At 63.9% G+C, this 27,854-nt stretch overlaps 4 protein-coding genes across 9 annotated transcripts; 2 read left to right on the top strand and 2 right to left on the bottom strand.

Annotated features, from left to right (window-relative positions):
* Nucleotides 1-16: 16 nt before the first annotated feature.
* Nucleotides 17-2,672, bottom strand: PLEKHJ1 (pleckstrin homology domain containing J1). The gene is made up of 6 exons (XM_077860636.1): nucleotides 2,244-2,672; nucleotides 2,092-2,159; nucleotides 1,476-1,542; nucleotides 836-926; nucleotides 701-764; nucleotides 17-622 (listed from the first exon to the last, which is right to left on the bottom strand). The coding sequence occupies exons 1-6, from the start codon at nucleotides 2,335-2,337 to the stop codon at nucleotides 557-559; spliced, it is 450 nt and encodes a 149-aa protein (XP_077716762.1). The 5' UTR covers nucleotides 2,338-2,672; the 3' UTR covers nucleotides 17-556.
* On the top strand, nucleotides 2,450-13,153 carry SF3A2 (splicing factor 3a subunit 2). 6 transcript variants are annotated; one of them, XM_077860632.1, is made up of 9 exons: nucleotides 2,450-2,586; nucleotides 7,339-7,503; nucleotides 8,786-8,857; nucleotides 9,897-9,943; nucleotides 10,371-10,480; nucleotides 11,452-11,501; nucleotides 11,583-11,723; nucleotides 12,026-12,094; nucleotides 12,205-13,153. In XM_077860632.1, exons 2-9 carry the CDS (start codon nucleotides 7,378-7,380, stop codon nucleotides 13,024-13,026), a joined length of 1,437 nt encoding a protein of 478 aa, XP_077716758.1. In that variant the 5' UTR covers nucleotides 2,450-2,586; nucleotides 7,339-7,377; the 3' UTR covers nucleotides 13,027-13,153. The 6 variants fall into 6 exon arrangements, with proteins under 6 accessions (XP_077716758.1, XP_077716760.1, XP_077716757.1 ...); XM_077860634.1 differs by having other exon boundaries at nucleotides 2,577-2,694; XM_077860631.1 differs by lacking the exon at nucleotides 2,450-2,586 and adding an exon at nucleotides 2,762-2,911.
* An 86-nt stretch (nucleotides 13,154-13,239) lies between these two features.
* On the top strand, nucleotides 13,240-16,623 carry AMH (anti-Mullerian hormone). Its single transcript, XM_077860629.1, has 5 exons — nucleotides 13,240-14,228; nucleotides 14,797-14,939; nucleotides 15,266-15,374; nucleotides 15,462-15,621; nucleotides 15,698-16,623. Exons 1-5 carry the CDS (start codon nucleotides 13,790-13,792, stop codon nucleotides 16,554-16,556), a joined length of 1,710 nt encoding a protein of 569 aa, XP_077716755.1. The 5' UTR covers nucleotides 13,240-13,789; the 3' UTR covers nucleotides 16,557-16,623.
* A 140-nt stretch (nucleotides 16,624-16,763) lies between these two features.
* Nucleotides 16,764-19,395, bottom strand: JSRP1 (junctional sarcoplasmic reticulum protein 1). The gene is made up of 6 exons (XM_077860637.1): nucleotides 18,936-19,395; nucleotides 18,559-18,596; nucleotides 18,299-18,428; nucleotides 17,750-17,920; nucleotides 17,305-17,393; nucleotides 16,764-17,193 (listed from the first exon to the last, which is right to left on the bottom strand). The coding sequence occupies exons 1-6, from the start codon at nucleotides 19,132-19,134 to the stop codon at nucleotides 16,804-16,806; spliced, it is 1,017 nt and encodes a 338-aa protein (XP_077716763.1). The 5' UTR covers nucleotides 19,135-19,395; the 3' UTR covers nucleotides 16,764-16,803.
* Between the last annotated feature and the right edge of the window lie 8,459 nt (nucleotides 19,396-27,854).

The raw sequence follows: 27,854 nt of genomic DNA, 5'->3' as shown, positions 1-27,854 counted from the left end.
CTGCAGCACCGTCCCATGTGAAAAAGAGGTACCTTTATTTGAACAGAACAAGCTCGCTGGCCTGAGAGCAAATGCTTCCAGGTCCGCCTAGAGGCGGCTGGCCAGGGGCTGCCCCATCAGCAGGAGGAGGATTCACAGTGGCTCCAAGAGGCGTGGCCCCCACGCCCTTCACAGCATCATCTGGCCTTGTACATTCAGCCTGCACAGAGCAGGAGACCTGTGCCAGCCTCAGGTGCCGCCAGGCCCCAGATGGACGTGCCCAAGGGGCTGGGCGCAGCTTCTAGGAGTGGACACTTGTCCCCCGGTAGCAGCATGTGGCACCAACAGGTACCAGACCAGTCTAGGGGGGTCCCCGAGGCACGAGCATAGGGGGGCTTACTGGGTTGTCTGTCCAACCTGCCCCCGTCCCCCGCCACCATCGTGGGCTTTTGAAGTCTTTAAGCCAAGCACCTGCTGCAGCAAATCCAGGCCTGACCAGGACACCCAGGGCCTGGAGAAAACAGGGAGTGAGTGCTTGTTCCAGTCCCAGTAGAAAAGGTGGCGAGCCCCACCCAACTCAGGCCTTCAAGCCACCCAGCTGGAACCTGGCCTCCTCAGATATGCCGAACTGCTCCAGGGGGTCCTGTGTGGATGAACCAGCAGCATGAGCCGGGGCTCCAGAGGCTGCTGCCCGGCCCCCTGCCCCCTGCCCCCTGCGCACCTTGCCAGTCATCTTCTGGATCTCATTCCTGTAGAATATGAGGCTTCTCCGCATGAACTCGTAGCTGGGGGAGAAAGTGGAATGTGCTCACTCAGGCCCGCCCCTCCCCAGCCCCTGGGCAGGCCCACACCTCACCTGGCTCGACGCAGAGCCCCCATCCACTCCTGACACTGCTCCTCACTGCAGCACTCAAAGTGGTACTTCCTCTCTGGGTCCTCCATGAAGCCTGCGGAGGGAGCGGTCTGTCTGTCCCGTCTCACTGCCCGCCGCCCCCTCCGAAGCCCCCCCACGGGCCTCCACCTTCCTCCAGGCCAAGACGACTCCCAGCGGCTGAGTGGACTGAATGGTGCCCCCCACACAGTAGTTCCAGTCCTAACCCTAGAGCCTGTGGCCCAGATACAGAACCCTTCAGAGTGCGGCTACTTAATAAGTCAGGGGAGAATAGGCGGCACAGGACGTCCCCGAGAACATGAAGGGGGGACACGAACACCCTAGGAGTCCTTCTGCAGAGGCAAGGGCGCTGCCAGCTGCCGGCCACCCCGGAAGCCAGGCTCGCCTGGGACAACCTCCCCGACAAGGATCCCCCGCAGGCCCAATGACGTCACTTCTCCAGCCCCAGGGCGCACACAGCAGGGCCCGGCAGCCCAGTGCAGCACTGCCCAACAGGAGACAAGGTCCTAGAGGAGCTGCACCCCGGCACCCCGAGGGAAGGGTGGACTTGTCTCCGCGCAGACCCGCGGCCGGGCCGAAGGGGCAGGGCGGGCGCGGCACTCACAGATGGAGAAGCCGCTGGGCTCTTCCTGGGTGATTCTGCAGCGCTCCAGCAGCAGGGCTCCGACGGGCTGCGGGAGGGGGCGAGTGGGGACCGGCCTCGTGGGGACCCGGGCCCCCGCCCCCGCCGGGCCCCAAAGCCCGCCCGGCGCGCCCCCCCCCCACACCTGTCCGGGCCCCGCTCCCGGCCCCTCCCCCCGCCCCGACTCCTGTCCGGGCCCCGCCCCCGGCCCCTCCCTCCCCTCCCCCCCAGGCCCCACTCCCTTCCCGGCCCCGACACCTGTCCCGGCCCCTCCCCCGGCCCCGCCCTCCCCTCCCCCCCCAGGCCCCCCTCCCTTCCCGGCCCCGACACCTGTCCCGGCCCCGCCCCCCGGCCCCGCCCTCCCCTCCCCCCGCCAGGCCCCCGCTCCCTTCCCGGCCCCGACTCCTGTCCGGGCCCCGCCCCCGCCCCCGGCCCCGCCCTCCCCTCCCCCCGCCAGGCCCCGCTCCCTTCCCGGCCCCGACACCTGTCCCGGCCCCGCCCCCGGCCCCTCCCCCGGCCCCGCCCTCCCCGCCCCCCCCCCGCCCCCCCCGCCAGGCCCCGCTCTCTTCCCGGCCCCGACCCCCGCCCGTCGGCCTACCTCGGCCTCGTCCGTCCGGAAGTAGAAGAGGAAGTTGACCACCAGCTTCACCAGCCGCCGCTTCAGCACTGCGGGCACAGGGCGGGCTCACGCGGGCTCGGCCGCCGCCCACCCCCGCCCGGCCAGCCCGCCCGGCGCTCCGGCCCGCTCACCACTGCCTTTCTTGGGGCCTCGCATGCCCAGCTCGGCCGCCAGTTCGGCCGGCTGCCGGGACAGCGCCTGCAGCTCCTTCTCGTTGTAGCGCATGGCGCTGCCAGGACCCAAAACGCGGAGCGCGGGCCGCGCCCTCCCGGCCGCCGTCCCCTCTCGCGCCAAAAAAGTCCTACAGTGCCGTCCCGGAAGCGCCGTCGCGGCCACTGCGCTTGCGCGGCCCCGAGACACGCATTGTGTTGTTGGCCGGCGCGCGGCGCTAAGCCAGGCCCGCGTGGGGGAGCACGCGATACCGGCCGACACGGACGGCCGTTATAAATAACCACGCAGTCAGCTGGATCCGAGGTGGGAACCCAGGAAGGCAGCCTCACGACCGTGGCGCCCTCTACCGACGAGCCCACGCCCGCCCTCCCGCGGAAACCGGCCCGGCGCCCGCTAGGCGTGGAGAGCCTGGTGCGCACGCGCACTCCCGAGTTCCGGCCCTTATTCCCAGCCCCGCCCCCTTTCCTCGCCCTCTCGAGCATCAGGTCCGCCTCGCCTGGCGAAGCACGCATGCGCACACGGGAAGCCCTCCCCCCTCTCCCCAGACCCCACCGTTTGCCCCCGGAAGCGCTTCTGTAGCCCGCGACGCGCCTGCGCATAACGTCTTCGTGGCAGCGGCGGGCGCGGGGTGAGGAGTCGCGCGGGGTGAGGATCCGGGCGGGCCGAGCGCGGCGGTCCCGGGGCCCTGGCTTCCCCGGACGGGAGCGGCGAGGGGCGGGGGGCTCTCGGGTTCGCGGCGCCGCCGGGCCCCAGCTCCCTGGCCGCGCGCGGGGTCGGGCCCGACGAGTCCCGCCTCCTCGGAAGTGTGCGGGTCGGGTCGGGGCCCGGCGGCGCCGTGGGGTCCCTGGCGGCGGGTCGGGGGAGGGGGGGAGGCCGAGGGGGCGCCCGCGACGGGCCCGCGCCCTGGCGTCCCGGGGCTGACGTTGACTTCGGTTGTCCGCGAACGTGCGTGCTGAGAATTTAGGGTAACAAACTCTAGACTGAGCATCCCTCTTGGGGCCCCCAGGCGGCCCAGGGCGTGACCCCGGGGTCCCGGGATCGAATCCCCCATCGGGCTCCGCGCAGGGGGTCTGCTGCTCCTCTGCCTGTGTCTGCCTCTCTCTGTGTGTCTCTCATGAATAAATACAATCTTTAAAAAAAAAAAAAAAAAGATTTGTATTTGTTTATTAGAGAGGGGGAGGTAGAGTACAAGCAGGGGGAGGAGAGGGAGAAGCAGGCTGACTGCTGAGCGGGGAGCCCGGGACCCTGGGGTCGCGACCTGAGCCACCCGCGCCTCCCGATGGTCTCTGTCCACGGGGGTCTCTGTCCTTTTTTCCGTCCGAACAATGAGATTCTCTCAAGCCCCGGGCCCGGGCTGTTTCCCTTTCTTTGGGAATGCTTTCAGATTTCTTTGAGGATGCCTTCCATGCTTCTTGCTGTTCTCGCTCTGAAATTTCATCTAAGTCCCGTTCTCTTACTTTTCCCCCTGTTTTGCGTTTCTTTGTAAAAGGTTGGTTTGACTTGTACCCGCAAGCTCTTAAGTTCAGCTGTTTCCAAAGGTCTTGGGTTTGGGTTTTAACTGCCCTTGCTAACCTTTGGTGCCGTGCTCTGCATTTGAGGTGTAGTAACTCTCACCCTGTTTTGTTTTTTTTTTTTTTATTTATTTTTATTTATTTATGATAGACATAGAGAGAGAGAGGCAGAGACAAAGGCAGAGGAGAGGGAGAAGCAGGCTCCATGTGCCGGGAGCCCGACGTGAGACTCGATCCCGGGACTCCAGGATCACGCCCTGACCGCTGAGCCACCCAGGGATCCCCCCTCTCACCCTCTAATTAAGGAGGATGCTAACATTGCCTGGGGGGGTGGGGGGTGGCTAGCGGATGTGTCTGTGTTTGAGTTCCCAGACTCTAACCTAGCGAGTCTCACTGCCCAGCAGGCCTAGGAAACCAGACAGGCCTAGGTTTCTTTGGGGGTGCAGGGGACTCCCACTGTCAGTGTCTTGAGAATACCGTTTCTAGCGTGCTCTCACTGTGTCCCTGGATTGGGGACCTCCAGGTGGACCCTCTGGGCAAGCTGCAGGGTCAGGGCAGGTGTTCATGGAATTCCTTCTTTACAGCCTGGCCCTCACTCCACTCCCTGGCTCTCCAACTCTCTCCCTCTGTGCCTGCCCCTCTAAGTGGAGCGGCCCTTTGTTCAGTTCTTCTGAGACTGTAAAACCTACCCAGGCAGTCGGGTGAGGGCCCCTGGGCTCCTGTAGGGGATGACCTCCCCTGGGGAGGCCAGGAACACTCTGCAGTGGGCTACAAGCAACTGGCACCTTGGGTCTCCAGTGGCTACTGCTTCCCTTTAACTTGGTGACCAGCTCAGTGTTTGCGTTCCGTCTTCCTGAGCCCGTCACTCTAAACGTGGACCCTTTTTGCAACACCCGTGATGCCTTTGCCCCAGCCAGCCACTGGCATTTGAGGGGCTTATCTGATGGCTTAACAAGGAACTGGAATCCTCACCAGATGGGGCGGGGGGGGGGGGGGGGATCTCCTGGCTTTGTTAACACATTACTTTCCAAGTCAGTCTTATGGCTCTTACTGGCTCCCCACCGCTGGGTCAGTGGGGTGTTCTGGAGATGTCACTGCTAGAACAGGTGACAGGAAGTGAGGGCATGTCTCTGTCCTGGCCCCTGGGTCCCAGCCAAACTGGGGAGCACACACTGCCCTTATTTTCTTTGTGGGAACAGCAGCCCTGATCGGATGAGGTTCCATCCCACTGTGCTGTTGCTTTGCCAGCAACACTAGTGACGCCAGGCGCAGCTTCATCCACCTGTTGGCCGGCTGCTGACTTGATCAGAGCACACTCCCACCCCTAAAAGCACCCAGTTTTCATTGTTCAGGTGAACGCCCTCCTGTAACAGCCTTGAGAAGCTGGGTGTTGTTCTCCACGGAGCCCTGGAAGTCCCTGTGGACCTGTGGGAAAGAGACCTCCCAGGCCCCGATCCCCACTGCCAGTGGAGGCGAGAGGGCCGGTCCCTCCACGCTCACAGGCATCCCTCTCATCGCTTCACCCAGAAACCTTGAGTCTCCCTCAGGGGAAGTCAGGTGCTTCGCCAGCAGGTGGGGCAGTGCTGGCCTCCCGTGAGGTCTGTCTGCAGGGACCACGGAGCTTTGGGCAGACCGTGGCTGCAGGCCCCCGTGGCTGTTGGGGTGCAGTGTTCCCTGGTCTCACTGAGCGTGGCACAGAGGGCTCTCCTGGTGTCATAGTCTCCTTTTTTTTACAGTGAAACGTTTGTTTCACAGCGTGATTGCCATAGTTGATGGTGCTTATTTTTCATGCTTTGCCTGACAAAACTTAAAAGTGGGCAGCTCTGGGTGGGCTCGTATAATGAAAAGTCTGACCCTGTGATGTGTATAATCCCCTGATTTGTCAGCCTTCAGGATGGTCGTGTTGCTGGTTCCCAGGTGTGAGGTCTTCATATGCTCATTAAGGGAAGAAGAACCAAGCGAGGGAGAGGTCTGGATCCGATAGCATTAGGGGCCGACCCGAGTCACGCTGCAGGCCATACCCGATGTGCTACTTTCCTATGGCCCCTGTAGCAAATCCACAGAGTTGGTGTTTTTTTTTTTTTTTTTTTTTTTTTAAGATTTTTAGTTATTTATTCATGAGAGACACAGAGAGAGAGAAAGAGACAGAGACACAGGCAGAGGGAGAAGCAGGCTCCATGCAGGGAGCACCATGCAGGACTCGATCCCAGGACCCCGGGATCAGGCCCTGGGCCGAAGGCGGCTGCGCTAGACCGCTGAGCCACCCAGGCTGCCCTGAGTTAGTGGTTTAAACGACAGGTCTATTGCTGAGCAGTTCTGGAGGTCTGAAGTGGGGGGGGGGGTGCCTGGGTGGCTCAGTCATCAAGGGTTGAATTCTTGACTTCGGCTCAGGTCGTGACCTCAGAGTTGCGTGATTGAGCCCTGCCTCAGGCCCTGCACTGAGTGCGGAGTCTGCTTGAGATTCTTTACCCCCTACCACCCCTTTGTTTCTCTATTCTCTTCTGTTCGTTTAAAATAAGTAAATAAATCCTGAAGTTGTTTTTCTTAAAGTGTAAGATTTTCTTAAAGTGTAAAGGCAGGGAGACCTGCTCCTGCCTTTTCCCACTTCCAGAGGTGCCACCTCCCTGGCCCACGGCCTTTCCTCTGTCCTCACCACCAGCAGCGTGGGGTCTGCCCGTCTGTAGGGCTTCCATCCTCTGCCTCCCTCTCAGGATAATCCCGGGGTCACCCCCACCTCAGGGACCTGGACTTGCCCGCCCCTGCAAGGTCCTTTTTGCTATTTATGGTTCCAAATTCTCAGGTTTCAGAGATTAGAATGGAGACATCTTTGTGGGGTCATATTCACTCCTGAGCCCCATTCCATGAACTCAGCTCTGCAGGGACAAGACACCGTGGGTTTACGCCAGGGGCCTGGGGCTGATCTTACCCAAGTCAAGAGAGAACGTGTTTGGAGGGCAGAGGGAGGTGCCTGGAGGTTGGATCTGAGCCGAGCCTGAAAGAACTTGGGAAGCGTGGTGGCAGGGAGTGGAACCAGGCTATTTAGGACTCAGGAGAGTCCTGCTTGGGCACAAGTAGGTCTTGGATTTCTTGTGCATTGGGCAGAAGAAGTAGGTAGGTAGCATCTTCCTTGCCTTCAGCAGATTTACAGGCGAGCCACAGAAGTAGAATTTAGTTTGGGGAAAGTAAACATAGACAAGTGGAAATAATTCAGAGGCGAGGACACCGAACACTTGGGCAGTCCACGAAGGCTTCCTGAAGGCGGTGAGACTTGCTAGAGAACTTGGCCACCTCTTCCCTGTTGCCATTTTGGGTCTCAAGCTTTTATACTCCTCGGACTGCAGTGGCTTCCTCTTCAGTCCCCCGGCGCCGTCATTCATAGACACCCCACCTGTCCTTGTTCGCTCTTACTCCAGTTAGTGTGTGCTCGGCTCACCCGGGCCCTCAGACTACTGCAGGGAAGAGGAGGCTGGGAAGGGGGTCTTCACTTGCCCCAGCAGCAGCTGCCGAGTCCTGCGCTCTCACAGCCTCCCCTTTGGCCCTGCAGGTCTCTCTGCCAGTCTGGTAAAGCCCCAAGGCCCTCACCATGGACTTCCAGCATCGCCCTGGGGGTAAGACCGGGAGTGGAGGCGTGGCCTCCTCCTCGGAGAGCAATCGAGACCGCAGGGAGCGCCTCCGGCAGCTGGCCCTGGAGACCATCGACATCAACAAGGTTGGTGAAACCAGGGGCAGGCGGGTGGGCAGGCGGCCTCCCCACCCACGTTACCCCCTCTCCCTGCACCTGGTGCCCTTGGCCCTGCTCTCAGCCTTGGGATCCTGGTCCGTAATTGAGAGCCCTTGACCTAGAGCAGCTCCTCCTGTCCACCCCAGAGCCCACCTGCTGTTCAAAGGGTCTTTTTATTGCTTGAAGTTTTTGGTTTTGTTTGATTTACCAGAGATGTGGAGAACTGTCAGTGGTGAGGGTCATGATAGCGTCGCGTGACTTGATGATCTAGCTGTAAATGTCCAAGGGCGGTGTTTTACTTAGGTGTACAGAGCTCTTGGTGGACCAGGGTCTCCCCACCAGCACTGCGGACATTTAGGGCCAGGTTGTTTGCCAGATTGTTTTGGGCACTTCTGGCAGCTGGGCAGCGTCCCTGGCTCCCACCTACTCAGTGCCCAGGAGCACCCTAGTTGTGACAACCACAGGCCCAGACACCACCCAGTGTCCCTTAGGGGCAGTGTCACACTGGGTGTGACCCTAAGGGTCAGAGTATGGTTTCCCTTAGACTTTGAACCTCTGTGAGATGTGTTGAGCCCTCACCATGTGCCAGGCACCCCCAAAGCTCCCAGCGTCACCTCTGAGGTCAGTTGTGTTACCATCCTCATGAGGAAAGAAGGGAGGACCACCACTGCCAAAGATGACAGGGCCCCCGGGCAGAGGAGGTAGGGTTTGAGCCCCAACTGGTGTGCTCTGTGCCTCGGGTCAGAGTGCTTGTGTAAAGTCAGCCGTCTGGCCGGGGAGGCCCTGCACGCCGAGACAAGGGTCTCTATGGGCCTTTGTTTTAACCCATTTGCTTTTGTTCTTCCCGTGTCTGGCCTGTGCGGTGGTGCTTGGAATCCCAGGGGGGTTAGCCACCTGTCCCTGTCCTGACCCGGGAGGTGGACGCCCCACAGTGCCCTCGTGACTCTGCTTCCCTCTGGACCCAGTACTGCCACAGAGGTGGGGCCGGGGGCCAGCATTGGTGGCCCCCAGCCCTGCCAGGTGGCCTGTATCTGCGGGGGCCCAGGTGGTCCCACAGTGCTGCCTCAGAAGGCCCTGCGGGGGCCCAGGCCACAGGCTGCTCCTAGTTGTTTGTCCTCGGAACACCTGCCCCAAAGTGGGACAGCTGCCCCTCTCTGCCAGCAAGTGGTGGTCTGTGCCTCTTGGACAAAGACAAGGCTTTCGCCCCTCCTGGAGCAGGTGGGGACCACGGGGCGCGATGGGTGCTAACAGAGTGTGCTTCCCTCCCCAGGACCCTTACTTCATGAAGAACCACCTGGGTTCGTACGAGTGCAAGCTGTGCCTGACCCTGCACAACAACGAGGTGCGTCCCTAGTTCCGGGCTGGGCTCTCCTGCCGCCAGGTCCAGGTGCCGCGTGTCCCGCTCAGGCGGGACTCTGTGCCCGTCCGCGTCCTGGTCGTGCTCTCCCTGCTAATTCTGGGACGTTGTTCAGGGCAACAACGAGGGCAACAGGCCCGGATCTGCTCGCTCACCTGAGTGCCCCCCATCTCAGCCTGTGCCCCCAGAGCCCGCTGCCGCTGTGGTGCGCCAGGGGCCCCTCCGGCGTGCTTCCCCTGAGCGTCGTCACTGCTGTTCCTGCACGAACTAGACTTGCAGGTGTGGGGCAGGCCCGTCCCAGACATTCTGGATTCAGTTTTTGAGATCTCATTAGTGTGGCTCTAGCTCATTTCTTTGAATGACCGTACATTGTCCCACGATGGTATAACTAGTGCTCAGGCTGCCCTGACCCACTCAGTGACAAATAGATTCCGTTTGGTCTTCTGCACACTGTGGAATGTTCTGATGGTCTTTCAGCGCGTGTACAAGTGGTGCTGACTCAGCCAGTCTTGCGTGTCAGGGTCTGTCCCCCTCAGCACTGCTGACGTCAGAGCCGGGTCATTCTCTGGGGGGTGCTGAGCAGCATCCCTCATCTTGACGACCACAGACATCCCCAAACGTGGCCCAGCGTCCCCCTGGTGGTCCCAAAACACATGGGGTTCACCTTGCTCTCTAGAGGTCCCCTAGGCTGCGGTCAGCATGGACGCGCAGGGTCACAGGGTGTGTGCACCATTGGGTTTGCCAGCGGTTGCCAAGTAGTCTGCACCGTCCAGCCAGGTCCAGTAGGCGCCCTCCCATGACAGGCGGCGAGACCTGCCGTGTCCCACACCCCGTGATTGCGGACCTTCGCAGACCTACTCTGTCCCACTCTGCATGTGTCTCATTGCACTTCATGTGGACCTGCTAGAGTTTGTTGATTCCGCGGTGACCCGGTGTCCGCTTCGCGCTGGGCCCCGTGGACACAGGCCGGCTCCTCTCTGCCCACCTGTTCACTTGGGCTGTGTGTGTGCTTTTCCCGCTCCAGGGCAGTTACCTTGCGCATACCCAAGGGAAGAAGCATCAGACCAACTTGTGAGTACCCCCGCCTCCTTCCAGGGCCGTGTCTGGTCTCCGAGGTACACAAGGCGCACTTGGGTCTGTCCTTGCGAGCCACGCCAGAAGCAGCCCAGCCCAGCCGTGCCTCGGGGCTGAGTGGTTAAGCTAACCGGTCTTGCTGGGGTGTGAGGCTTCCGTGACACAGTGGGAAAGAGATGAGGGCTCACGGAGACTCCCTAGTAAAGGACGGTGGGAAACGTGATGAGAAGGGACAGGTGCCCCGACCTTGTCCCATCCCCACTTCAGGCAAACCCTGGGACCCCCAGCCAGCACCCCCACGCCACTCGCCTCCCAGACAAAGCCCAAGGTCAATGTGGAGGCTGGTTAGCTCCCAGCACCTGGGCCTGTGGCCTTGGCAGCCTGTGTGGAGGGGCCACAGCGCTTGTGTCCGTCCCGCCTGCAGGGCCCGGCGAGCTGCCAAGGAGGCCAAGGAGGCCCCCGCCCAGCCGGCACCAGAAAAGGTCAAGGTGGAGGTGAAGAAGTTTGTGAAGATTGGCCGCCCGGGCTACAAAGGTAACTCTGGGAGTGTGGTCTGGCCTGCTGCTGGTGCTGCATGCGAACGAGCCTTTGGCACAGACCCCCGACCCTGTCCGTGAGCCACCGGGACTGCTGTCCGTTGGCCGTTGCAGCAGGGGCCCTCCCTCACCTGCACCGCTATGGGCACCCCGCTAGTGCCCCGGCCCCGCCTCTCCTGTGAACGTTCCCAAACAACCCATCAGGGTGCCGTGGCTCCCCTGCGCCGTATTCCAGTGTCTCAGGAGCTGGGGATTCTTTACAGTCCTAGTGAGGGTGTGTGGCCGTGGGGGTCAGCGATTCCCTTTCTTTTGACCTCAGGGTGGGGTGGGGCAGGGGGTCCGTGTAAGAAACAGCATGTAGGGGATTGTGTTCCTGGGAGCTAAAAGGAAAGGAAAAACTACCAGGCAGGTATCCTAACCAAGGGTAGGGACGCCGCGAGGGTGACGGGCGTTCCAGGCAGGACGGAGCCGTGCAGCTGTGCTTCATAAGCTAGGGCTCGGATGCCAGGATCCTTGTGGGGAGGCCACTAGAGGCCTTTTGGCCATAATAGGGCACCTGGTGTCTGTCCTGATTAAAGTAGGGGGACGCTTGAGGGCTGAAGGAGGGTGTGGCGTGCCTGGGAGCTGGACGGAGAGCAGCCTGGAAGTGTGGGCACGGCCACTGGCCTCTGATGAAGAGGGCCGCCTCCCAGAAGCCGGGTACGGGCATCGCTAGCCTTACTGCACCCACATCGTGCCGTCCCAGCCCTGCAGGTGAGGGCCGCAGAGCCCACTCTCCTGCCCACACCCCTCCCTGTGTGATCTCACGCGGGGACCCTCCTGGCCCTGGGCGTGGACTGCAGGTAGCTCTGGTGTATCAGCCAGCTGGTGTCCTCTAGTGTCCTGCCCTCCCGTTCGTGGGCAGCAGCCACGGTCCTTTATCTTCGGGGGGACACGCTAGTCGGGACTTGAGACCCTTGTGTGTTGCAGTGACCAAGCAGAGGGACACGGAGATGGGCCAGCAGAGCCTCCTTTTCCAGGTAAGGTTAAACCTGGAGTCCCATCCTGAGTGAGGGAGGGTCCCTTGAAAGGCGGCGTTGCCACCTGCTGTGTCCCCACAGATCGACTACCCTGAGATCGCCGAGGGCATCATGCCCCGCCACCGCTTCATGTCCGCCTACGAGCAGAGGATCGAGCCTCCGGACCGGCGCTGGCAGTACCTGCTGATGGCTGCTGAGCCCTACGAGACCATCGCCTTCAAGGTAGTGCAGGCGGGGTCCCCCGATCCTCGTGGGCAGGCAACGAGGCTGGAGTGTCCCTCCAGCCACTCACGGGTGCCCCACCTGGGTCCTTGGCTCTGGCAGGCTGGGGAGGGACATCCTGAGGCCCCAGGTGCCCCTAGCCGTAAGAAGCCCTCGTTCCCAGGCTGGTCAGGGACCCCATGACCTCGTCCTGGGCCCAGACAGACCACGACCCTCCCCCGGGGTGGCCGGCTGGCGACGTGGGCCAGATCAGGTACCCAGAGCCGAATCCTGAGGCCCCTCTGCCTCCACTCCCTGCACAGGTGCCAAGCAGGGAGATCGATAAGGCCGAAGGCAAGTTCTGGACTCACTGGAATCGGGAAACCAAGCAGGTAAGTCAGTCTGGGTCCGGGCAGTTCTGGGGCTTTCAGTGGCTGCCCTGCTGGCCTGTCCTTCACCCTGGGCTCCAGGGCCCCACTCAGCCCTTTGTGTTTCTGTCCAGTTCTTCCTTCAGTTCCACTTCAAGATGGAGAAGCCACCAGCCCCGCCGAGCCTCCCTGCTGGGCCTCCTGGGGTGAAGAGACCCCCACCGCCCCTGATGAATGGTTTGCCCCCTCGGCCACCACTGCCAGAGTCTTTGCCCCCACCACCGCCAGGAGGCCTGCCTCTGCCACCCATGCCACCCAGTGGGCCTGCTCCCTCAGGGCCTCCGGGCCCTCCCCAGCTGCCCCCACCAGCTCCTGGGGTCCACCCCGCAGCACCAGGGGTCCACCCCCCAACATCTGGGGTCCACCCTCCAGCACCAGGAGTCCACCCCCCAGCTCCTGGGGTTCACCCCCCGGCACCGGTGGTCCACCCACCAACATCTGGGGTCCACCCACCTGCTCCTGGCGTCCACCCTCCGGCCCCAGGGGTGCACCCAACAGCTCCGGGAGTCCATCCTCCTCCATCTGCTGGGGTTCATCCCCAGGCCCCGGGGGTGCACCCACCGGCTCCTGCTGTTCATCCGCAAGCCCCGGGGGTGCACCCACCAGCTCCTGCAGTCCACCCCCAGGCCCCTGGAGTCCACCCTCCAGCTCCTGGGGTCCACCCACCAGCCCCAGGGATCCACCCCCAGCCTCCTGGGGTCCACCCCCCACCTCCTGGGGTCCACCCTTCAGCTCCTGGGGTCCACCCTCCAGCTCCTGGGGTCCACCCCCAGCCTCCTGGAGTTCACCCCTCAAATCCTGGGGTGCACCCCCCAACTCCCATGCCCCCAATGCTGAGGCCCCCACTGCCCTCCGAAGGCCCTGGGAACATTCCACCCCCTCCCCCAGCCAACTGAAAAGCAGCCCCTTCTCCAGGCAAGATGGGTGTCGTGTGTTCTGGTGTTTTCCTTCCGAGCTAAGCCTGGTGCTCTCGTACTGGGCTGTACCATGTCCCCAGCGCTCATTAAACACCTCCCCTCGTGACCCGAGTGAACTGCTGTGTCGGTGGGCGGGGGGCAACGGGGGAGGGGGGGCAATCACCGCCAGCGAACACCACAGTGCTCCCCCAATGTACGCGATGCGGTGTCTGTGTCCCTGTGCCCTACAGGACGCTGGTGGCTGAGGACAGGCCCAGCCAGCAGTGGCTCTCACTCTCGGGGACAGTGAGCGTGTGCTCGGGGAGCCCCAGCTGAGCCGGGGGGACCACCTGCGGCCCAGGCCCGCCCACCCATGGGGTCCCCATCAGAGCCAGTAGAGTCCTCTGGGGCACCTGTCCTCTGCCCAGGGCCAGGCCCCCCCACCTCTGATGCCCGAGCTGTTTGTTGATAGTCTGCGGCGTCGCTCCTGTTCCCGCTCCCGCCTCCGGAGAGGAAAAGCTCAAGGACAGTGTGACAAGCTGGTCACAGGCTGTCCCTGGTATCGCGGGTAAGATAGGCAGCCAGACTGGAACAGAAGAGGCTTTGAGAGCGGGCTTCCCAGCCTACCGTGGCCCGTGGTGGGGCGCCAGGCACTGGCCCCCAAGGTCACATCCCAGGAGGAGGCAGCCCCCCCTCCCCGGGCACAAACCTCCCGGGCTCGCCCATATAAGCCGGAGCAGCCCAGCCCCTCGCGGCAGCCGGAATGGGGGCTCTGGCGCTCTGGCCGCTGGCCCTGGCGCTGTCGGGGATGGGGCCCCTGCTGGGAGCCGAGGCCCCCGGAGGTGAGGTCTCGGGCACCCCGGCCTCGCCCGGAGAGCCGGCCACAGGCACTGGGGGTCTCCTCTTCCAGCCAGACTGGGACTGGCCACCTAGTGCCCCACAAGACCCCCTGTGCCTGGTGACCCTGGACAAGGGAGGCAACGGGAGCAGCCCCCCGCTTCGGGTGGCGGGGGCCCTCCGAGGCTACGAGCACACCTTCCTCGAGGCCGTGCGGCGAGCCCGCTGGGGTCCCCACGACCTGGCCACCTTCGGGGCCTGTGCCGCCAGCGACGGCCGGACCACCCAGCTCTTCCTGCGGCAGCTGCAAGCCTGGCTGGGGGCGCCCGGGGGGCGGCGGCTGGTGGTGCTGCACCTGGAGGAAGGTAGGTGCGCAGCCTGGAGCTGGCGGGCGCTGGCTCCGGTCTCCCGAGGAGGGGGTCGCTGCCACGCTCCAGATGGGGTGCTAAGCGCACCCGTGCTCCAGAGCCGTCCCCAGCCTCCCGGGGACAGACGCCGATGGCCCAGGAGCCAGGCGCCCTTACGTTCCTGGCTAGGGCCTCCCAAGTCCCCAAAGCCACCCACTCGCACACTTCTCAGGGAACGTGTTTCTCCCCTTGCCACGGCCACGAGGGAGCCAGAGGGAGTGCCTCTCCCGCATACCAGGCAACCCCGCGACATGTGGCCTGGCCTCAGGAGCCCCTGGCCGCAGACAGTCCCCCTGTAGGGAGTGGCTTCCCCCAGGGAGATCCCCAGGGAGTCCACTGTGACAGGTGGCAGCCTTACCCCCCACCCTGTGGGCTACCCACATCGGGGTGCCAAACCTCTCCCACCAGGTCCCCGAGGCTCCCAGTCGGGGTGGGGGCTCTCCCTGCAGGAATGGAAGGCAGGCTTCGGGGAGGGGTTTGGGCTTCAGTGGCTCAGGTGTCCCCTCCCTGTTTGTCGTGGCCACAGTGACATGGGAGCCAGCGCTGTCGCTGAAGTTCCAGGAGCCCCCACCTGGAGGAGCCAGTCCCCTAGAGCTGGCGCTGCTGGTGCTCTACCCTGGGCCAGGCCCTGAGGTCGCTGTCACGGGGGCTGGACTGCCAGGCACCCAGGTACCAGGGCTTGGATGGGGCAGCCCTTGCCCAGCAGAGGACGGGCCCAGGATGCAGTGTTTGGGTTTGAGAGAGAACGTGTGCAAGTGAGAGGGGGGCAGAGGGAGAGGGACGGCAGCCTCCCCACTGAGCGGGAAGCCCGACTTGGGGCTTGATCCCGGGACCCTGAGATCATGACCCAAGTTGAAAGCAGACACCCGGCTGAGCCCGCCAGGCGCCCGGGGAATAGGGGTGTCCCGGTTGGAATCCTGAAGGACGGTCAAGGGCAGTGGGCAGAGCAGGACAGGCATCTGCACCCCAGCTTTGCTGAGCCCCCATCTCCACAGAACCTTTGCCGGTCCCGGAACACGCGCTACCTGGTGCTGGCCCTGGACCACCCGGTGGGGGCCTGGCACAGCCCTAGGGTCACCCTGACCGTGCACGCCCGAGGAGACGGTAGGCGCTCAAAGATGGGGAGCCGGGGCCGGGTGGGGCCGGGTGGGCTCTGCCCCCGAGCACTAAGCTGTGCCCCGGGACGCGCAGGTGCCCCGCTGAGCACCCCCCAGCTGCAGGAGCTGCTGTTCGGGCCCGACGCCCGCTGCTTCACGCGGATGACGCCCGCGCTGCTCATGCTGCGGCTGCCCGGGCCCACGGCGGTGCCGGCGCGCGGCCTGCTGGACCTCGTGCCCTTCCCGCCGCCCAGGTGTGCGCAGGCCCGGGGTGGGGGTGGGGGTGGGGGGGCCCGCGCACCCGCCCATACGCCCTCCTCCGCCTCCCAGGCCCTCCCGGGAGCCCGCGGAGCCCCCTCCCAGCGCAGACCCCTTCCTGGAGACGCTCACGCGCCTGGTGCGCGCCCTGCGCGGGCCGCCGACCCCCGCCTCGCCGCCGCGCCTGGCCCTGGACCCCGGCGCGCTGGCGGGCTTCCCGCAGGGCCTGCTCAACCTGTCGGACCCCGCGACACAGGAGCGCCTGCTGGGCGGCGAGGAGCCCCTGCTGCTGCTGCTGCTGCCACCCCCCACGGCCGCGGCCGGGCCCCCCGCGCCGCCGCCCCGCCCCGCGTCCGCGCCCTGGGCCGCGGGCCTCGCCCTGCGCGTGGCCGCCGAGCTGCGGGCCGCGGCCGCCGAGCTCCGCGGGCTCCCGGGGCTGCCCCCCGCCGCCGCGCCGCTGCTGGAGCGCCTGCTCGCCCTCTGCCCCGGGGGCCCGGGGGACCCGCTGCGCGCGCTGCTGCTGCTCAAGGCGTTGCAGGGCCTGCGCGCCGAGTGGCGCGGGCAGGAGCGGGGCGGGCCCCCCCGGGCGCAGCGCAGCGCGGGGGCGGGGGCGGGGGCGGCCGACGGGCCCTGCGCGCTGCGCGAGCTGAGCGTGGACCTGCGCGCCGAGCGCTCCGTGCTCATCCCCGAGACCTACCAGGCCAACAACTGCCAGGGCGCGTGCGGGTGGCCGCAGTCCGACCGCAACCCGCGCTACGGCAACCACGTGGTGCTGCTGCTCAAGATGCAGGCCCGCGGCGCGGCGCTGGCTCGCCCGCCCTGCTGCGTGCCCACGGCCTACGGCGGCAAGCTGCTCATCAGCCTGTCGGAGGAGCGCATCAGCGCGCACCACGTGCCCAACATGGTGGCCACCGAGTGCGGCTGCCGGTGACCCCGCGCGGCCCCGCGCACCCCGAGTCGGCCCGGGCCACCGCCCCAATAAAGAGCAGCAAGCAGCAGCCGTCGTGTACGTGCGCCCGCGCGGCCAGGCCGGGTCACCCCGCGCTCCCGCCCGCACCTGCGTCCGCGCCGTCGGGGCTCGAGGGAGCAGGCGCGGGGGCTGCAGCACTCGCTTTATTAGGCTGAGCCGCGGGGCCACCGCCCGGCGTCCCGGAGGGGGGGGGGGTCCCGGGCCTGGCTCAGTCCCGGCCCTTGCGCGCCCGGTGCTTCCTGCGGCCCGGAGGCCGGTCCTCGTCCGCGCGCCGCGGGGAGTCCCAGGCCGGCCTCTTCGTGGGTCCTGGGCCGCGGGGGTCCCGCGCCCACGGCCGCCGGCCCTGTTCGCGAGCCTCCCAGCGCCGGGGCGGGCCTCCTCGCGGCTCCCCGGCGGCCCGGGGCCTCTCCCTCCGCGGCCTCTCCCTCCGCGGCCTCTCCCTCCGCGGCCTCTCCCTCCGCGCCGGCTCCGTGGGCGCGCGCTCGTCCCCAGCAGCCTTCTCTGCAGCCTCCGGGCTCCCCGCGGCCTCGGCCTTGTCCTCTGCCTCCGCCGGGGGCGCGGCCGGTCCCGCCGGGGGCGCCCAGGCCTCGGGCTTGGGCTTGGGCTTGGGCTGCAGCGGGTGCGGTGGTGCGGTCAGCTCCCCCCTCCCCGCGCCCCGCCCGGTTCCCGCCGCCCCCGCCGCCCGCGGCCACTTGCAGGAAGCGCTTACCGGGGGCGATGCGCGCTCCGGGGCCGAGCTGGGCGGTACCCAAGGCTCAGGGACAGGTGCGGGCACGGCTGCGTCCCCGGCCACAGCATCTAGGAGGGGAGGGGAGTCCTTCCTGGGGAAGGCCCCTCGCCTCCGCCAAGGCGCCCCCTGCTCTCCACGTCCCCCTCCTTCCACATGCAAAAGGGCTGCAGGAGCTCCCGGGGACGCACTGCCAATGGGGGGCTCCCAGGGCCAGTCGTGGGGGGCAAGGGCCCTGAGGGGTGAGCACCTGTTCCCGGAGGAGAGAGGTGCACCAAGATCCAGTGCGGGACGGGGGGCCCCCTCGGGAAGGGGCACCCCAGGTCAGCCAGAACGGGTGCTCCCAGTGGGGCAGGGGGAGCGAGGCCCCCTCACCGAGTCCCTGCTAGGGAGGAGGGGAGCAGCCGGCCCCGGGGCGCAGGCTCACCCCGGCACAGCTGGAAGGCAGAGCCCAGCAAGGCCACCAAGGAGGCGAGCACCAGGCACTTGTTGAGCGACAGGTCTCCCCAGGGCAGCTCGTCGCTGGGGGCCGGGGGTGGCGGTGGCCGCTGGGGGGGCGGCGAGGCCTGCGCCTTCCTGCGCGCTGGGCTCCGGGGGGCTGCAGGGAGCAAGCACTAAGCTGGGCACAGCCCCGGGGGCAGCCCTGCACCCCAAAGTCTGCTGCGCCCTGCCCGGGGCGCCCTGCACGAGGGGCCCTGCATGCCTCAAAGCTTCACTGGGACGGAGAGAACAGTCTAGAAGGTAATTCACTGAAGCCTTGCAGCACGCAGGCCGCGTTAGCACGAGTCAGCTGAGGGGTCAGCCCTGGTAGTTACAGCTGGTGACGGGGGGACAGCACACAGCCTGCAGCCCCACCACATCCTGTTCCCCTCCCCCTACACCCCCAGACCGAGCCTACGGCCTGCCCCCCTCGGGCCTGCCCCCCTCGCCGGATGCGGCCCCTCTCCCACCCCAACCCTGCCTTCTGCAAACCTACTTGCTCCTGCCTTCAGCCTCTCTTTCCCAGGTCCTGGGGCCACTTTGGCCACAGGCTCCTTTTCTGTCTTCTTGGGCCGCGCATCCGCACCACCTGCGGGGCTGCCCTCAGCTGCCGGCTCTTGAGAATCCTAGAAGGAGTCATCAGTGGCCCCGGGGGGAGGGTTCCTTCCCCTCTCCCCACCAACAGAGCCCCAACCCTTCCCGTGGGGGTGTAGGAAAGCCACCCCTTGGCCAAACCCCAGGACCCCGGCTACTCACGTGGGGCCAGCTGCTGGAGTCCACCAGCCTGGGCATCGCTGTTGTAGGAAAAGGGGGAGACGCAAGGTCATGAGACCCCCCCCAGCTGCGAGCAGGCCCCTCCCCCCTCTGCTGGGCCCCGCTGGGCCAGGCACCGCAGCCCTGCCCAAAGGCACCTAGCGCATTGCCCGCAAGCTGGGATTGGAATCCCGACCCGTGTGGCCCAGGACCCATGTATGTGGGGCTCCGTGTAGATGCCCCAAGGCACCCCCATGGACACAGGGCTCGGCAGCGGGGGGCAAGTCTGAGCCAGTGCAACGTGGGCCTCTGAGTCCTGGCCTGTGACGTGAGCAGCAGGACAGGCCCGGGGCACCCTCCTGCCCGCCCCCCGGGGTTACCTCGAGCCCTGTCGTCCTGGGGCTGGGCAGGGCAGGGGGCCGCCGGTGTGGACAGGTCCTCGCCTGCCTGGCGGCTGCCCAGGCCTCCATCCAGCTCCTGCAGCGCCCTGGTGGTCATGGAGACGGCGGGGCCCGGATCGGAGCTGGGGATCGGAGCTGGGGGGGTGGCTGGGGAAGGGGCATCGTGGGTCAGCGGCATCCTGCACTCGCTGGGTCCCTGCCGGCCCGGCCGACCTGGGGGCGCCCCCCACACATGGAGCCTCCCTCACCTGGCGAATTCAGGCGCCTGTGGGTGTGGCCCAGCGCCCCCCACCCCCCGCAGAGCGCCCCTCCCTGAGCTCGCAGGGGCTGCTGGGGCCCAGAGAGGGCTGGGACCCACCCAAGGTCACCCGCAGGTGAGCGGAGCGGAGCCGCGGCCCCAGGGCCAGCTCATGTTCTCTGAGACCAGCCACTATTTTTATCTGGCGCCGAAGGCCAGCGGCTGGACCAGCGCCCCCCCAGCCCCCCCGCCCTTGCCCCCGGGGGTCTCGCAGCCTCAAGCCCTTCCCGCCGCCCCCAGCCCCGCATCCAGGAGCCCCTGCAGCCACGCCCTGCCCCCCTCTGGCCCCGATGGTGGGCGGGGCCCAGCCTGGGAGCTTGGGGGGCTGTGAGGGCCAGGCCACCCGCCACCACCTGCCACACGGAGCCACCAGCCACGGGTCCACGCAGCCTGGGGGCCACGGCGGCTGCCGCTTCTCGGAGCCGCGCTTCTGGGCCTCTGGGGCGCCTGGCTGCGGCGCTGCTGTGTCCCCACGGCTCTGCTCAGAGCACTGACCCCCCCGGGGCTGGAGCCAGGCCCTGGGGCAGCAGATATGTGCCCCCCAGGCCTGCAGGGGGGCAGCCACAGGAGCGGGGACCCCCACGCACCCCACGGACCCCCGCGCTGCCCAGGCCTCCCCGGCCCACCTACCGCACGGCTGCCGGGACCTGGCAGTCAGAGCTCGGGGAGCGGCCGGGACGGGCAGCGACAGGTGGCCGGGGGCAGCGGCGGGGCCCAATCGGCTCCGCGGGCGGAGAGCAAAGGGGAGGAGGGCGGGCGGGAGGCCACTGCGGGGGGGCACCCTCGAGGTCGGAGGGTGACACCCGCCCCCCCGGCAGCGCAGGGCCCTGCTGGTGCCCCTGAGCCCCAGGAAAGGAGGTCACCGGGTCACCTTGCTGTGTCTCCTGTGTGGTCGGCAGGCCCCCGAAGCCCCGAGTGTGTGCCCGGCTCAGCAGCTTGTCCCTGTTCCGGAGGGGGGCACCTGGGGCACGAGGGCCGTCGGGGCGAGGCACCAGCCGTCGGGCCTAGAATCCGTATTCCGTAACTGCTCGATGACCGCGGGCACTGGCATGCCGCTACCGTCATAGCTCCAGAAGATTCTTCACCCCAAAAGCACCCTCCTCCCTGTTAACCAATCTCCCCCCTCCCCCGGCCCCCCCAGCCCCCCATCCACCTCCCCGTCCGTGGATGAGCCCGTCCTGGACGTGTCACACACGTGGACTCCCACCCCGCGGGGCCTCCTGTGTCTGGTCCCCTCCCTGAGCCTGGTGTCCTCGGAGTCCATCCATGTGGGGCAGGTGTGGGGCCCCTTCCCCCGCCGAGGCTGGGTCGTATCGCGGGTGTGGACGGGTCTCACCGTGTGTCCCCGCTCCCCTGTGGATGGACTGGATTTGCTTCCCCCTTTCAGCTGCCGTGAACAGGGCGTGCAAATACGTGTTTGAATCCCTGCTTTCAATTCTTCTTTCTTAACACCTGCTCTACGAGATAGACTTTAGGGACCACACGGGTCTCCCGTAAATGGAAGTACAGTTGCTAACATTAAAATGTGTGAAGATAGGGACCCCCTGGGGGCTCAGCGGTGGAGCGGCTGCCTCTGGCCCAGGGCGTGACCCCGGGATCCCGGGATCAAGTCCCTCCTCGGGCTCCCCACATGGAGCCTGCTTCTCCCTCTGCCTGGGTCTCTGCCTCTGTGTGTGTGGGTCTGATGAATAAATAAATAAAATCTTTTAAAAAAATGCGTGAAGACAAATCGAGGTTGCATAACAGTGAGTTCCAGGGGCGCCTGAGTATTTGAGCATCAGACTCCCGATTTCTGCTCAGGTCATGATGTCAGGGTCTTGAGATCGAGTCCCACGTCGTTTCTGCGCTCTGCGTGGAGTCTGCTGAGGATTCTCTCTCCCTTGGCCCCTCCCCTGCTCACACATGTGCTCTCTCTAAATAAATAAACAAGCCTTAAAAAAAAAAAAAAAAACCCAAACAATGAATTCCATGTAGTATAGTTGAATTAATACGCCCTGTGAGCTTATGTAGAATCTTGAAATACCACTTCACCCAGGAATGACCAAAACCCAACCAACTCGACCGCATGACCTGAGCTGAAATCACGAACACTCGACCGACTGAGCCCCCAGGGCCCCCCAGAGGGCCCCCCTCCCCCAAATGTAACCCCCTCCCACAGGAGCTGTGCGAACAAACCAAACCCTAACATCAACTGTCACAAACTTATCCTGAAAGCATCAAGAAGCGTTTAAATCCTCCACTTGAGCCAGATGTTCTAAAATTTGTGATGGGATAGGACATCTGTCGCTGTAGGTCTGTGGTTCTCCGCTAGGGGCGACTCTGCACCCCTCGGGGCGGGGGTCGTCCCCCGTGGGTGCCCCTGGCATCGAGAGCGTGGCGGATGCTGCTCAGGCCCCCACGCTGCGATGGGCCACAGAGGGCGATGGGCCTCCCGTCTGGAATCCGAACCGCCCGCAGCAGAGCCGGCGGCCGGTTAGACCCCGGTACACGAGGTTGGGGGGGCGGTGTCAGAGCTGGAGAGCGGCTGCGGACTCACAGACCCCGGATGGCAGCCCGGCCAAGTCTGGGCGTCCTGGCGTCCGGGCGTCCGTCCTTCGTGATGGGGAGAAGCCTGAGGCACCTGCGTGGGGAACGGGCCTCCGCTGGGGCAGGAATGCCGTCGCCCCCCCAGGACCTGCTCCCCGCACTTCCCTGGTCCCCCGGGGGCTCGCACGAGGCCCTGTGCCGGAGCTCGGCCTTCCCGACACCCCTCTTGCGCATCGTGGGTTAATCGTACCCCCAAAGGGTTCTGTTCCCGTCCTGCCACCCAGAACCTCAGACTGTGACCTTGGGGCGTCAGCTGTAGACTGAACATTGTGCCCCCCAAAGCTTCTATGTTGAAACTCAGCCTCCGGTGCGATGGTACATGGACGTGGGGCCTTTGGGGTGAGCGGGCCCGGGGCGTGGAGCCCCCGTGGAAGGGATCAGCACCTCATGGGAGGGGCCCCAGAGAGAGCCCCCTGCCCCCCAGCACATGCGGACACGGGGAGGCGACGGCCGCCCACCAGCCAGCGAGGGGGCCCTGCCGGACACCAGACGGGCCCGGGCCTGGATCTCGGATTTCTGGCCTCCAAAGCCCAGCCCGTGCCCCCAGCCCGTGGGCCCGTGACGCCGTCCTGCGGCCGAGCAGACTGACACGGGGCGCTGCCTTTAGTGGAGGCCGCGCAGGGCGAAGTGGCCCCGATCCCCAGGATGGCGTCCCTGAAAGAGAAGATGACGTGGAGCGGGCGGGGAGGGACGCGGCCCCCAGGGGCTGCAGGGACAGGGAGGACGCCCCCAGGAAGCTGCACCCCACTGGCTTCCCCACCCCCCCCCAGAAGCTGCTTTCAGCTGCCCTGTTGTGGTTCATGGTCACAGCGGCTCCGAGACACTCCTACACCTGGACCCCTCGTGCTCCCCAAGTGATTGTGCAGGGACACGGGGTCCCCTGCTCTGGGCGGCTCTGGGCTCCCCTCTCAAGATGCAAAGTCACATCCTCGGTCTGCACCCAGGCGTTTGCAGCTGGACAGCCCGGGCCGCTCCGGGGTCTCCAAGGGGCAGTGGGTCCAGGCCGCTCAAACTCTGAGCTGCCGAGGGGTCCCCAGGAGCCACCACGAAACCCGGCCAAGCTGCCCACCACGTAGCTGAGGCCGGCAGCCTCCCGCACCCCAAAGCAGGGCTCACACTGTCCCTTGTGACACAGAGAAACCCGAACATTGGGCAGCCCTGGTGGTGCAGCGGTTTGGCGCCACCTGCAGCCCCAGGGTGTGATCCTGGAGACCCGGGATCGAGTCCCACATCGGGCTCCCTGCGTGGAGCCTGCTTCTCCCTCTGCCTGTGTCTCTGCCTCTCTCTCTCTCTCTCTCTCTGTGTCTCTATGAATAAATACAATCTTAAAAAAAATGAAAAGAAAAAGAAACTCGAACATTTCGATGATGCAGACGAGCTCAGAGAGACCGTTTCTAGCACGTGCAGCACGCGCCGGTCCAAACCCAGACACCCTCACACCGGAGTGTTCGTTCCCGGCACGTGTGTAGCTTTTGTTTTAATATTATTTACAGAATCTTATTTCTGTGTTTTTTTTTTTTTTTCAGCTGAAAGGTCTCACATTTATTACTGAACCAACCTCCTACCCATGCTAATCTTCTCTGTATCGTTCCAATTTTAGTATATGTGCTGCCGAAGCGAGCTTATTTCTGTGTTTTAAATAGACGCCACACCCCACACGGGGCTCGAACTCACGACCCCGAGATCAAGGGCCGCACGCTCTACCCATTGAGCCAGCCAGCCACGCCTGCATACTCACTTTTTAAAAACTGGCATCGTGGGGCACCTAGGGCCTCCACTGGTGACGCCTCTGCCTTAGGCTCAGGTCGTGATCCCAGGGTCCTGGAATGGAGTCCCACAAGGGGCTCCCTGCTCAGCGGAGAGTCTGCTTCTCCCTCTGCCCCCCCCCTCCCGCTAGTGCTCTCTCTTTCTTTGTCAAATAAATAAAATCCTAAAAAAGAATAAAATAAAACTACCATCATGGGCGCCTGGATGGCTATCAGTAAACCGCCCGGCTGTTGGTGTTGGCTCAGATTTTGATCTCAGGTCGTGATCTCAGGGTCATGATCTCAGGTCGTGATCTCACGGTCGTGATCTCAGGGTCGTGACCCGGAGCCCTGTGTCGGCCTCTGTGCTCGGTGTGGAATCTGCTTGAGATTGTCCTCCCACCCCCACCGCTCCTCCCCCTGCTTGCTCACTCTCTCTCTCATATGAATAAACAACTGTTAAAAAATACCGCCATCGTCCGTGAACACCTGAACATCGCGTTTCGTAAGCCACACTTTGTTTTCCCTTAAGTGTATGTTACAGTTTGGTGGTTCCTGAAAAGCTAAACATAGAAGGACTCCGTGCCCACCACTGCCAACCCTACACGTGAACGTCCAAAAATTGACTGTGGTGTTGCTTGCCCGTATCCATGAATATACTAAAAATGATTGAATTGTACTCTTTATTTTTTTTAAAGATTTATTTATTTATTTATGATAGACACAGAGAGAAAGAGAGAGAGACAGAGAGGGAGAGACACAGGAGGAGGGAGAAGCAGGCTCCAAGCAGGGAGCCCGACATGGGACTCGATCCCAGGACTCCAGGATCGTGCCCCGGGCCAAAGGCAGGTGCTAAACCGCTGAGCCACCCAGGGATCCCCGAATTGTACTCTTTATACGAAAGTATTGCAGGGGGTCTTGGGTAATTCAGTTGGTAATTCAAGCATCCAACTCTTGATTCCGGCTCAGGTCATGATCTCAGGGCCCTGAAATCACGCCCTGTGTCGAGCTCCCTGCTCATTGGAGGGTCTGCTTATCCCTCTCCTGCTCCCCCTGCTTGCGCACTCTCTCTCTCTCTGTTAAATAAATACAATCTTAAAAAAAGAAAAGATTCTCTCTTCCTCTGGCCCCCCGCCCAAAATAAACAAAATTTAAAAAATAAAATAAATGAGAATATTGCATGGTATACAAACTCTGAACAAACCTGTCACAAAATATTAGTTCAAAGACACAGATAGAAAATAAATGTATTCTTTAGAATATACATTTGTTATAAATATAATACATAGCATAAGGCACATAGAGAAACACATGAAATTAGGTGCAGCAAAATATATGTTTATAAATATCTAAGTATATAAAATGTATATAACACAGAATATTTTATTAACACATAGTATAAATACAGATATTAAAAATATACAAGAAAGAAAAGATCCAAAAAAAAAAAAGAAAGAAAGAAAAGATCCAGTAAGAAACAGGCCTGTATACAGTAAGTTTCCTCAGTGAACATCCGTTGCTCTTGGGTTTATTATTATTTTTTTAAGTTTATGTATTTATTCATGAGACACACAGAGAGAGAGAGAGAGAGAGAGAGAGAGAGACACAGGCAGAGGGAGGAGCAGGCTCCACGCAGGGAAACCTGAGCAGGCTCCAGCAGCCAAACCGCTGGGCCCCCCGGGTGCCCCTTTATTTATTTATTTTTTTAATCATTTCTATGCCGACCGTGGGGCTCAGACTCACAAGCCGGAGACAAAGAGTCACCTGCCCCACGGCCGAGCCCCCGGGCGCCCCACGGGTCCCGTATTTAGCCACTGAAATTCCGTAGAGCCGCAGACAACCTCGGACCCGGAGCAGGGGCCATGCGGGCGGGAAACCGCATCCGTGCCCTTGCGGTCGGGCCTCGGCTGTGGCTCCGCTTCTCCCCACCCCGAGACCCTCGAGGAGACCTTTGTCGCGTGCGACAAAGCTGCTGCGGGCGGGCGGCGTCCAGGCGCTCGAAGCCGGGAGGTGTGCGCCGTGGAGGCTGGAGATGAGCCCTGCGCGGCTGTGTCCCCCGGCCCCGGCGGAGCTGCCCGATGCCACCGGCGGCCTGCGCTCTACTGGGCCACGGCCCGGGCCGGGCCTCCTGGGCCGCGGTGGGACCCGGGGGGCCGGGGGGGGGCTCCTATGCTCTCACCCGCTGCTCGCTCCCGGGAAGGGCCAGGCCGGACGTGACAGGACGAGGCTGAGCTCCTTCTTTTCTTACTTTTCTTACTTTATTATGGGAATTGCCAGATGCGCAGAACAGTCGAGGAACTTCTGCCGCGGACCCCCCCACCCCCGCCCACCCAGCCCTGTGTCCGCGGCTCCGTCTCACTTTCTAAATTTTGTTTTAAAGGTGGATGTCGGGGATCCCTGGGGGGCTCAGCACTTGAGCACCTGCCTTCAGCCCAGGGCGTGATCCTGGGGTCCCGGGATCCAGTCCTGCGTCGGGGTCCCCGCAGGGAGCCTGCTTGTCCCTCTGCCTGTGTCTCCACTTCTCTCTCTCTCTCATGAATAAATACATAAAATCTTTAAAAAAATAAAATAAAGGCGGATGTAAAGATTGCAACACTTCGGCATGAACTAGGGATCCCCGCGCTTGGCTGAAGTCCACATGGTCACACGTCACCCGTGGCTGAGCCTGAGCCGGGGCTCCCTTCACTCCACGTGGGAGCCCCCCGGGGCCCTGTGACAGGTCACCACCACTTTAGTGGCTTCAAACCACAGGGATCTGATGGTTCTGGGCTCGGAAGTCCTGAAACCCAGGCGCGAGCAGGACTGGTCACCCCTTCATCCCCCCAGGGCCCCAGGAGGACCCGCTCCTAACCCCCCACCTTCCAGAGGCATTAGCTCCATGGCCTGTGGTCCCTCCTCCGTCCTCACCGTCAGTAGCACAGGGTCTGCCCGTCTCTGGGGCTCCCACCCTCTCGGGAGGACCTGGTGAGACACCGGGCCCCCGGGAACCCCGGGTCACCCCCACCCTGGGGCCTTCACTTGCTCCCCTCTGCAAGACCGTGTGAGGTGACACATCCTAGAAGTCCTCCCTGACACCCCTCTTTCCTACTCTGCGGTCTGGGGGAGTCCGTCACCTCTCACGGACGCCTGTTCCAGCAAGGCCAGCCTGATGGGACTCTCGGTCCCCAGCAAGCCCAGCCCGGGCAGGCGGCCCTGAGCCCCGGTGCTGACCCTCAGCCTCTTCCCCCTCCCCGCCGTGGTCCTCGGAGAGGGGACGCGTCCTTCCTCACAGACGCAGCATCTGCAGCTGTACCCGCAGCGGTGCTGTGGTTGGCACGACGGGGGCAGCTGTGGCATCGAGCGCTAGGGACCAGAGGTGACCGGGCCCCAGACCTGCCCGGCCTGCCTGGGCAGAGTGGGGACGTGTTCCTGCCCGAGGACCTGGACACCAGTGCCCGGGATCCCGCAGCCGGATGAGATCTGGAAACATTCGGACCCAGCCTCGGCGCCTACGGTCCCGGTGGAGGCGGGGGCCTCAGTCCCCTCCCGGCACCCACAGCCGGTAGCACGGCCGCAAATGTCCCTCCTGCCTCCCCGGGCAGAGGGAGTGCCCCCAGACCCGGGGCCCACCGTTCCGAAGAGGACAAGGGACACTAGGGCTGCTGCTCTCACATCCCTGCCCTGCACTGGGCGCCCTCGGATGCCCTGCCCTACCTGACCCCCCACGCGCCTCCTTTTCTCTCTGATCTCTGCTTTTCTGCAAGCTGCTGAAACTCGTTTTTTACTAAGAGGCTATGCTTTTCCCCCCTTTCCACCCACAAGGATTCCAAACTAAAGAGCACTCGGGCCAGCAACCTGCAATGCCTGTCATCGAAGAAGGGACCCTCTTGGGTTTCTGGCGGGACATCTCACCCCACCAGGTTCCTCCGGGGGGCGGGCCCCACATGCTCTCCAACCCACCAGCGCTGGGGGGCAGCTGTGACCTCTGTCGCTTTCTGACCTCATGGGGGGTAAACACCACATGACCACGTGACCAGCGGCAGCTCTGGATTCTGGATTCTTGGCCCAGAATCACTGGTCTGTGCCAAATGCTGGGGAGCCATCAAGACGCAAAACCCCCGCAAAACAACGCATTTCGCAACCCGGAGAAGCCGGGGCCTACGTTATAAGGAAGACAACAATCCTACAAGTAGTGAGGACAAGGAAGCAGCACCCTGGGGTGGGGGCCTGCAGGGAGCCTTCCCCGTGAGACCGGGCGCCTCTGCGCCACGATTCAAAACCATCGGAAAG

The sequence above is a fragment of the Canis aureus genome, chromosome 19 (genome assembly GCF_053574225.1).
Source record: "Canis aureus isolate CA01 chromosome 19, VMU_Caureus_v.1.0, whole genome shotgun sequence".
Classification (NCBI taxonomy): Eukaryota; Metazoa; Chordata; class Mammalia; order Carnivora; family Canidae; genus Canis; species Canis aureus.
The sequence above is the reverse complement of the archived record's forward strand: the minus strand, read 5'-3'. Positions and strand labels throughout refer to the sequence as shown.

Coding starts and splice junctions, on each gene's coding strand:
- PLEKHJ1 (XM_077860636.1), bottom strand. CDS start 2,337: ATGCGCTACAACGAGAAGGAGCTGCAGGCGCTGTCCCGGCAGCCGGCC. Junction 2,160..2,243: donor AGGCCCCAAGAAAGGCAGTG/GTGAGCGGGCCG, acceptor CTGTGCCCGCAG/TGCTGAAGCGGCGGCTGGTG. Junction 927..1,475: donor GCCCAGCGGCTTCTCCATCT/GTGAGTGCCGCG, acceptor CTCCCTCCGCAG/GCTTCATGGAGGACCCAGAG.
- AMH (XM_077860629.1), top strand. CDS start 13,790: ATGGGGGCTCTGGCGCTCTGGCCGCTGGCCCTGGCGCTGTCGGGGATG. Junction 14,229..14,796: donor GGTGCTGCACCTGGAGGAAG/GTAGGTGCGCAG, acceptor TCGTGGCCACAG/TGACATGGGAGCCAGCGCTG. Junction 15,622..15,697: donor GTGCCCTTCCCGCCGCCCAG/GTGTGCGCAGGC, acceptor TCCGCCTCCCAG/GCCCTCCCGGGAGCCCGCGG.
- JSRP1 (XM_077860637.1), bottom strand. CDS start 19,134: ATGCCGCTGACCCACGATGCCCCTTCCCCAGCCACCCCCCCAGCTCCG. Junction 18,429..18,558: donor ACTCCAGCAGCTGGCCCCAC/GTGAGTAGCCGG, acceptor GACTCCTTCTAG/GATTCTCAAGAGCCGGCAGC. Junction 17,194..17,304: donor CGGAGCGCGCATCGCCCCCG/GTAAGCGCTTCC, acceptor CCCAAGCCCAAG/CCCAAGCCCGAGGCCTGGGC.
- SF3A2 (XM_077860632.1), top strand. CDS start 7,378: ATGGACTTCCAGCATCGCCCTGGGGGTAAGACCGGGAGTGGAGGCGTG. Junction 7,504..8,785: donor AGACCATCGACATCAACAAG/GTTGGTGAAACC, acceptor TTCCCTCCCCAG/GACCCTTACTTCATGAAGAA. Junction 11,724..12,025: donor ACGAGACCATCGCCTTCAAG/GTAGTGCAGGCG, acceptor CTCCCTGCACAG/GTGCCAAGCAGGGAGATCGA.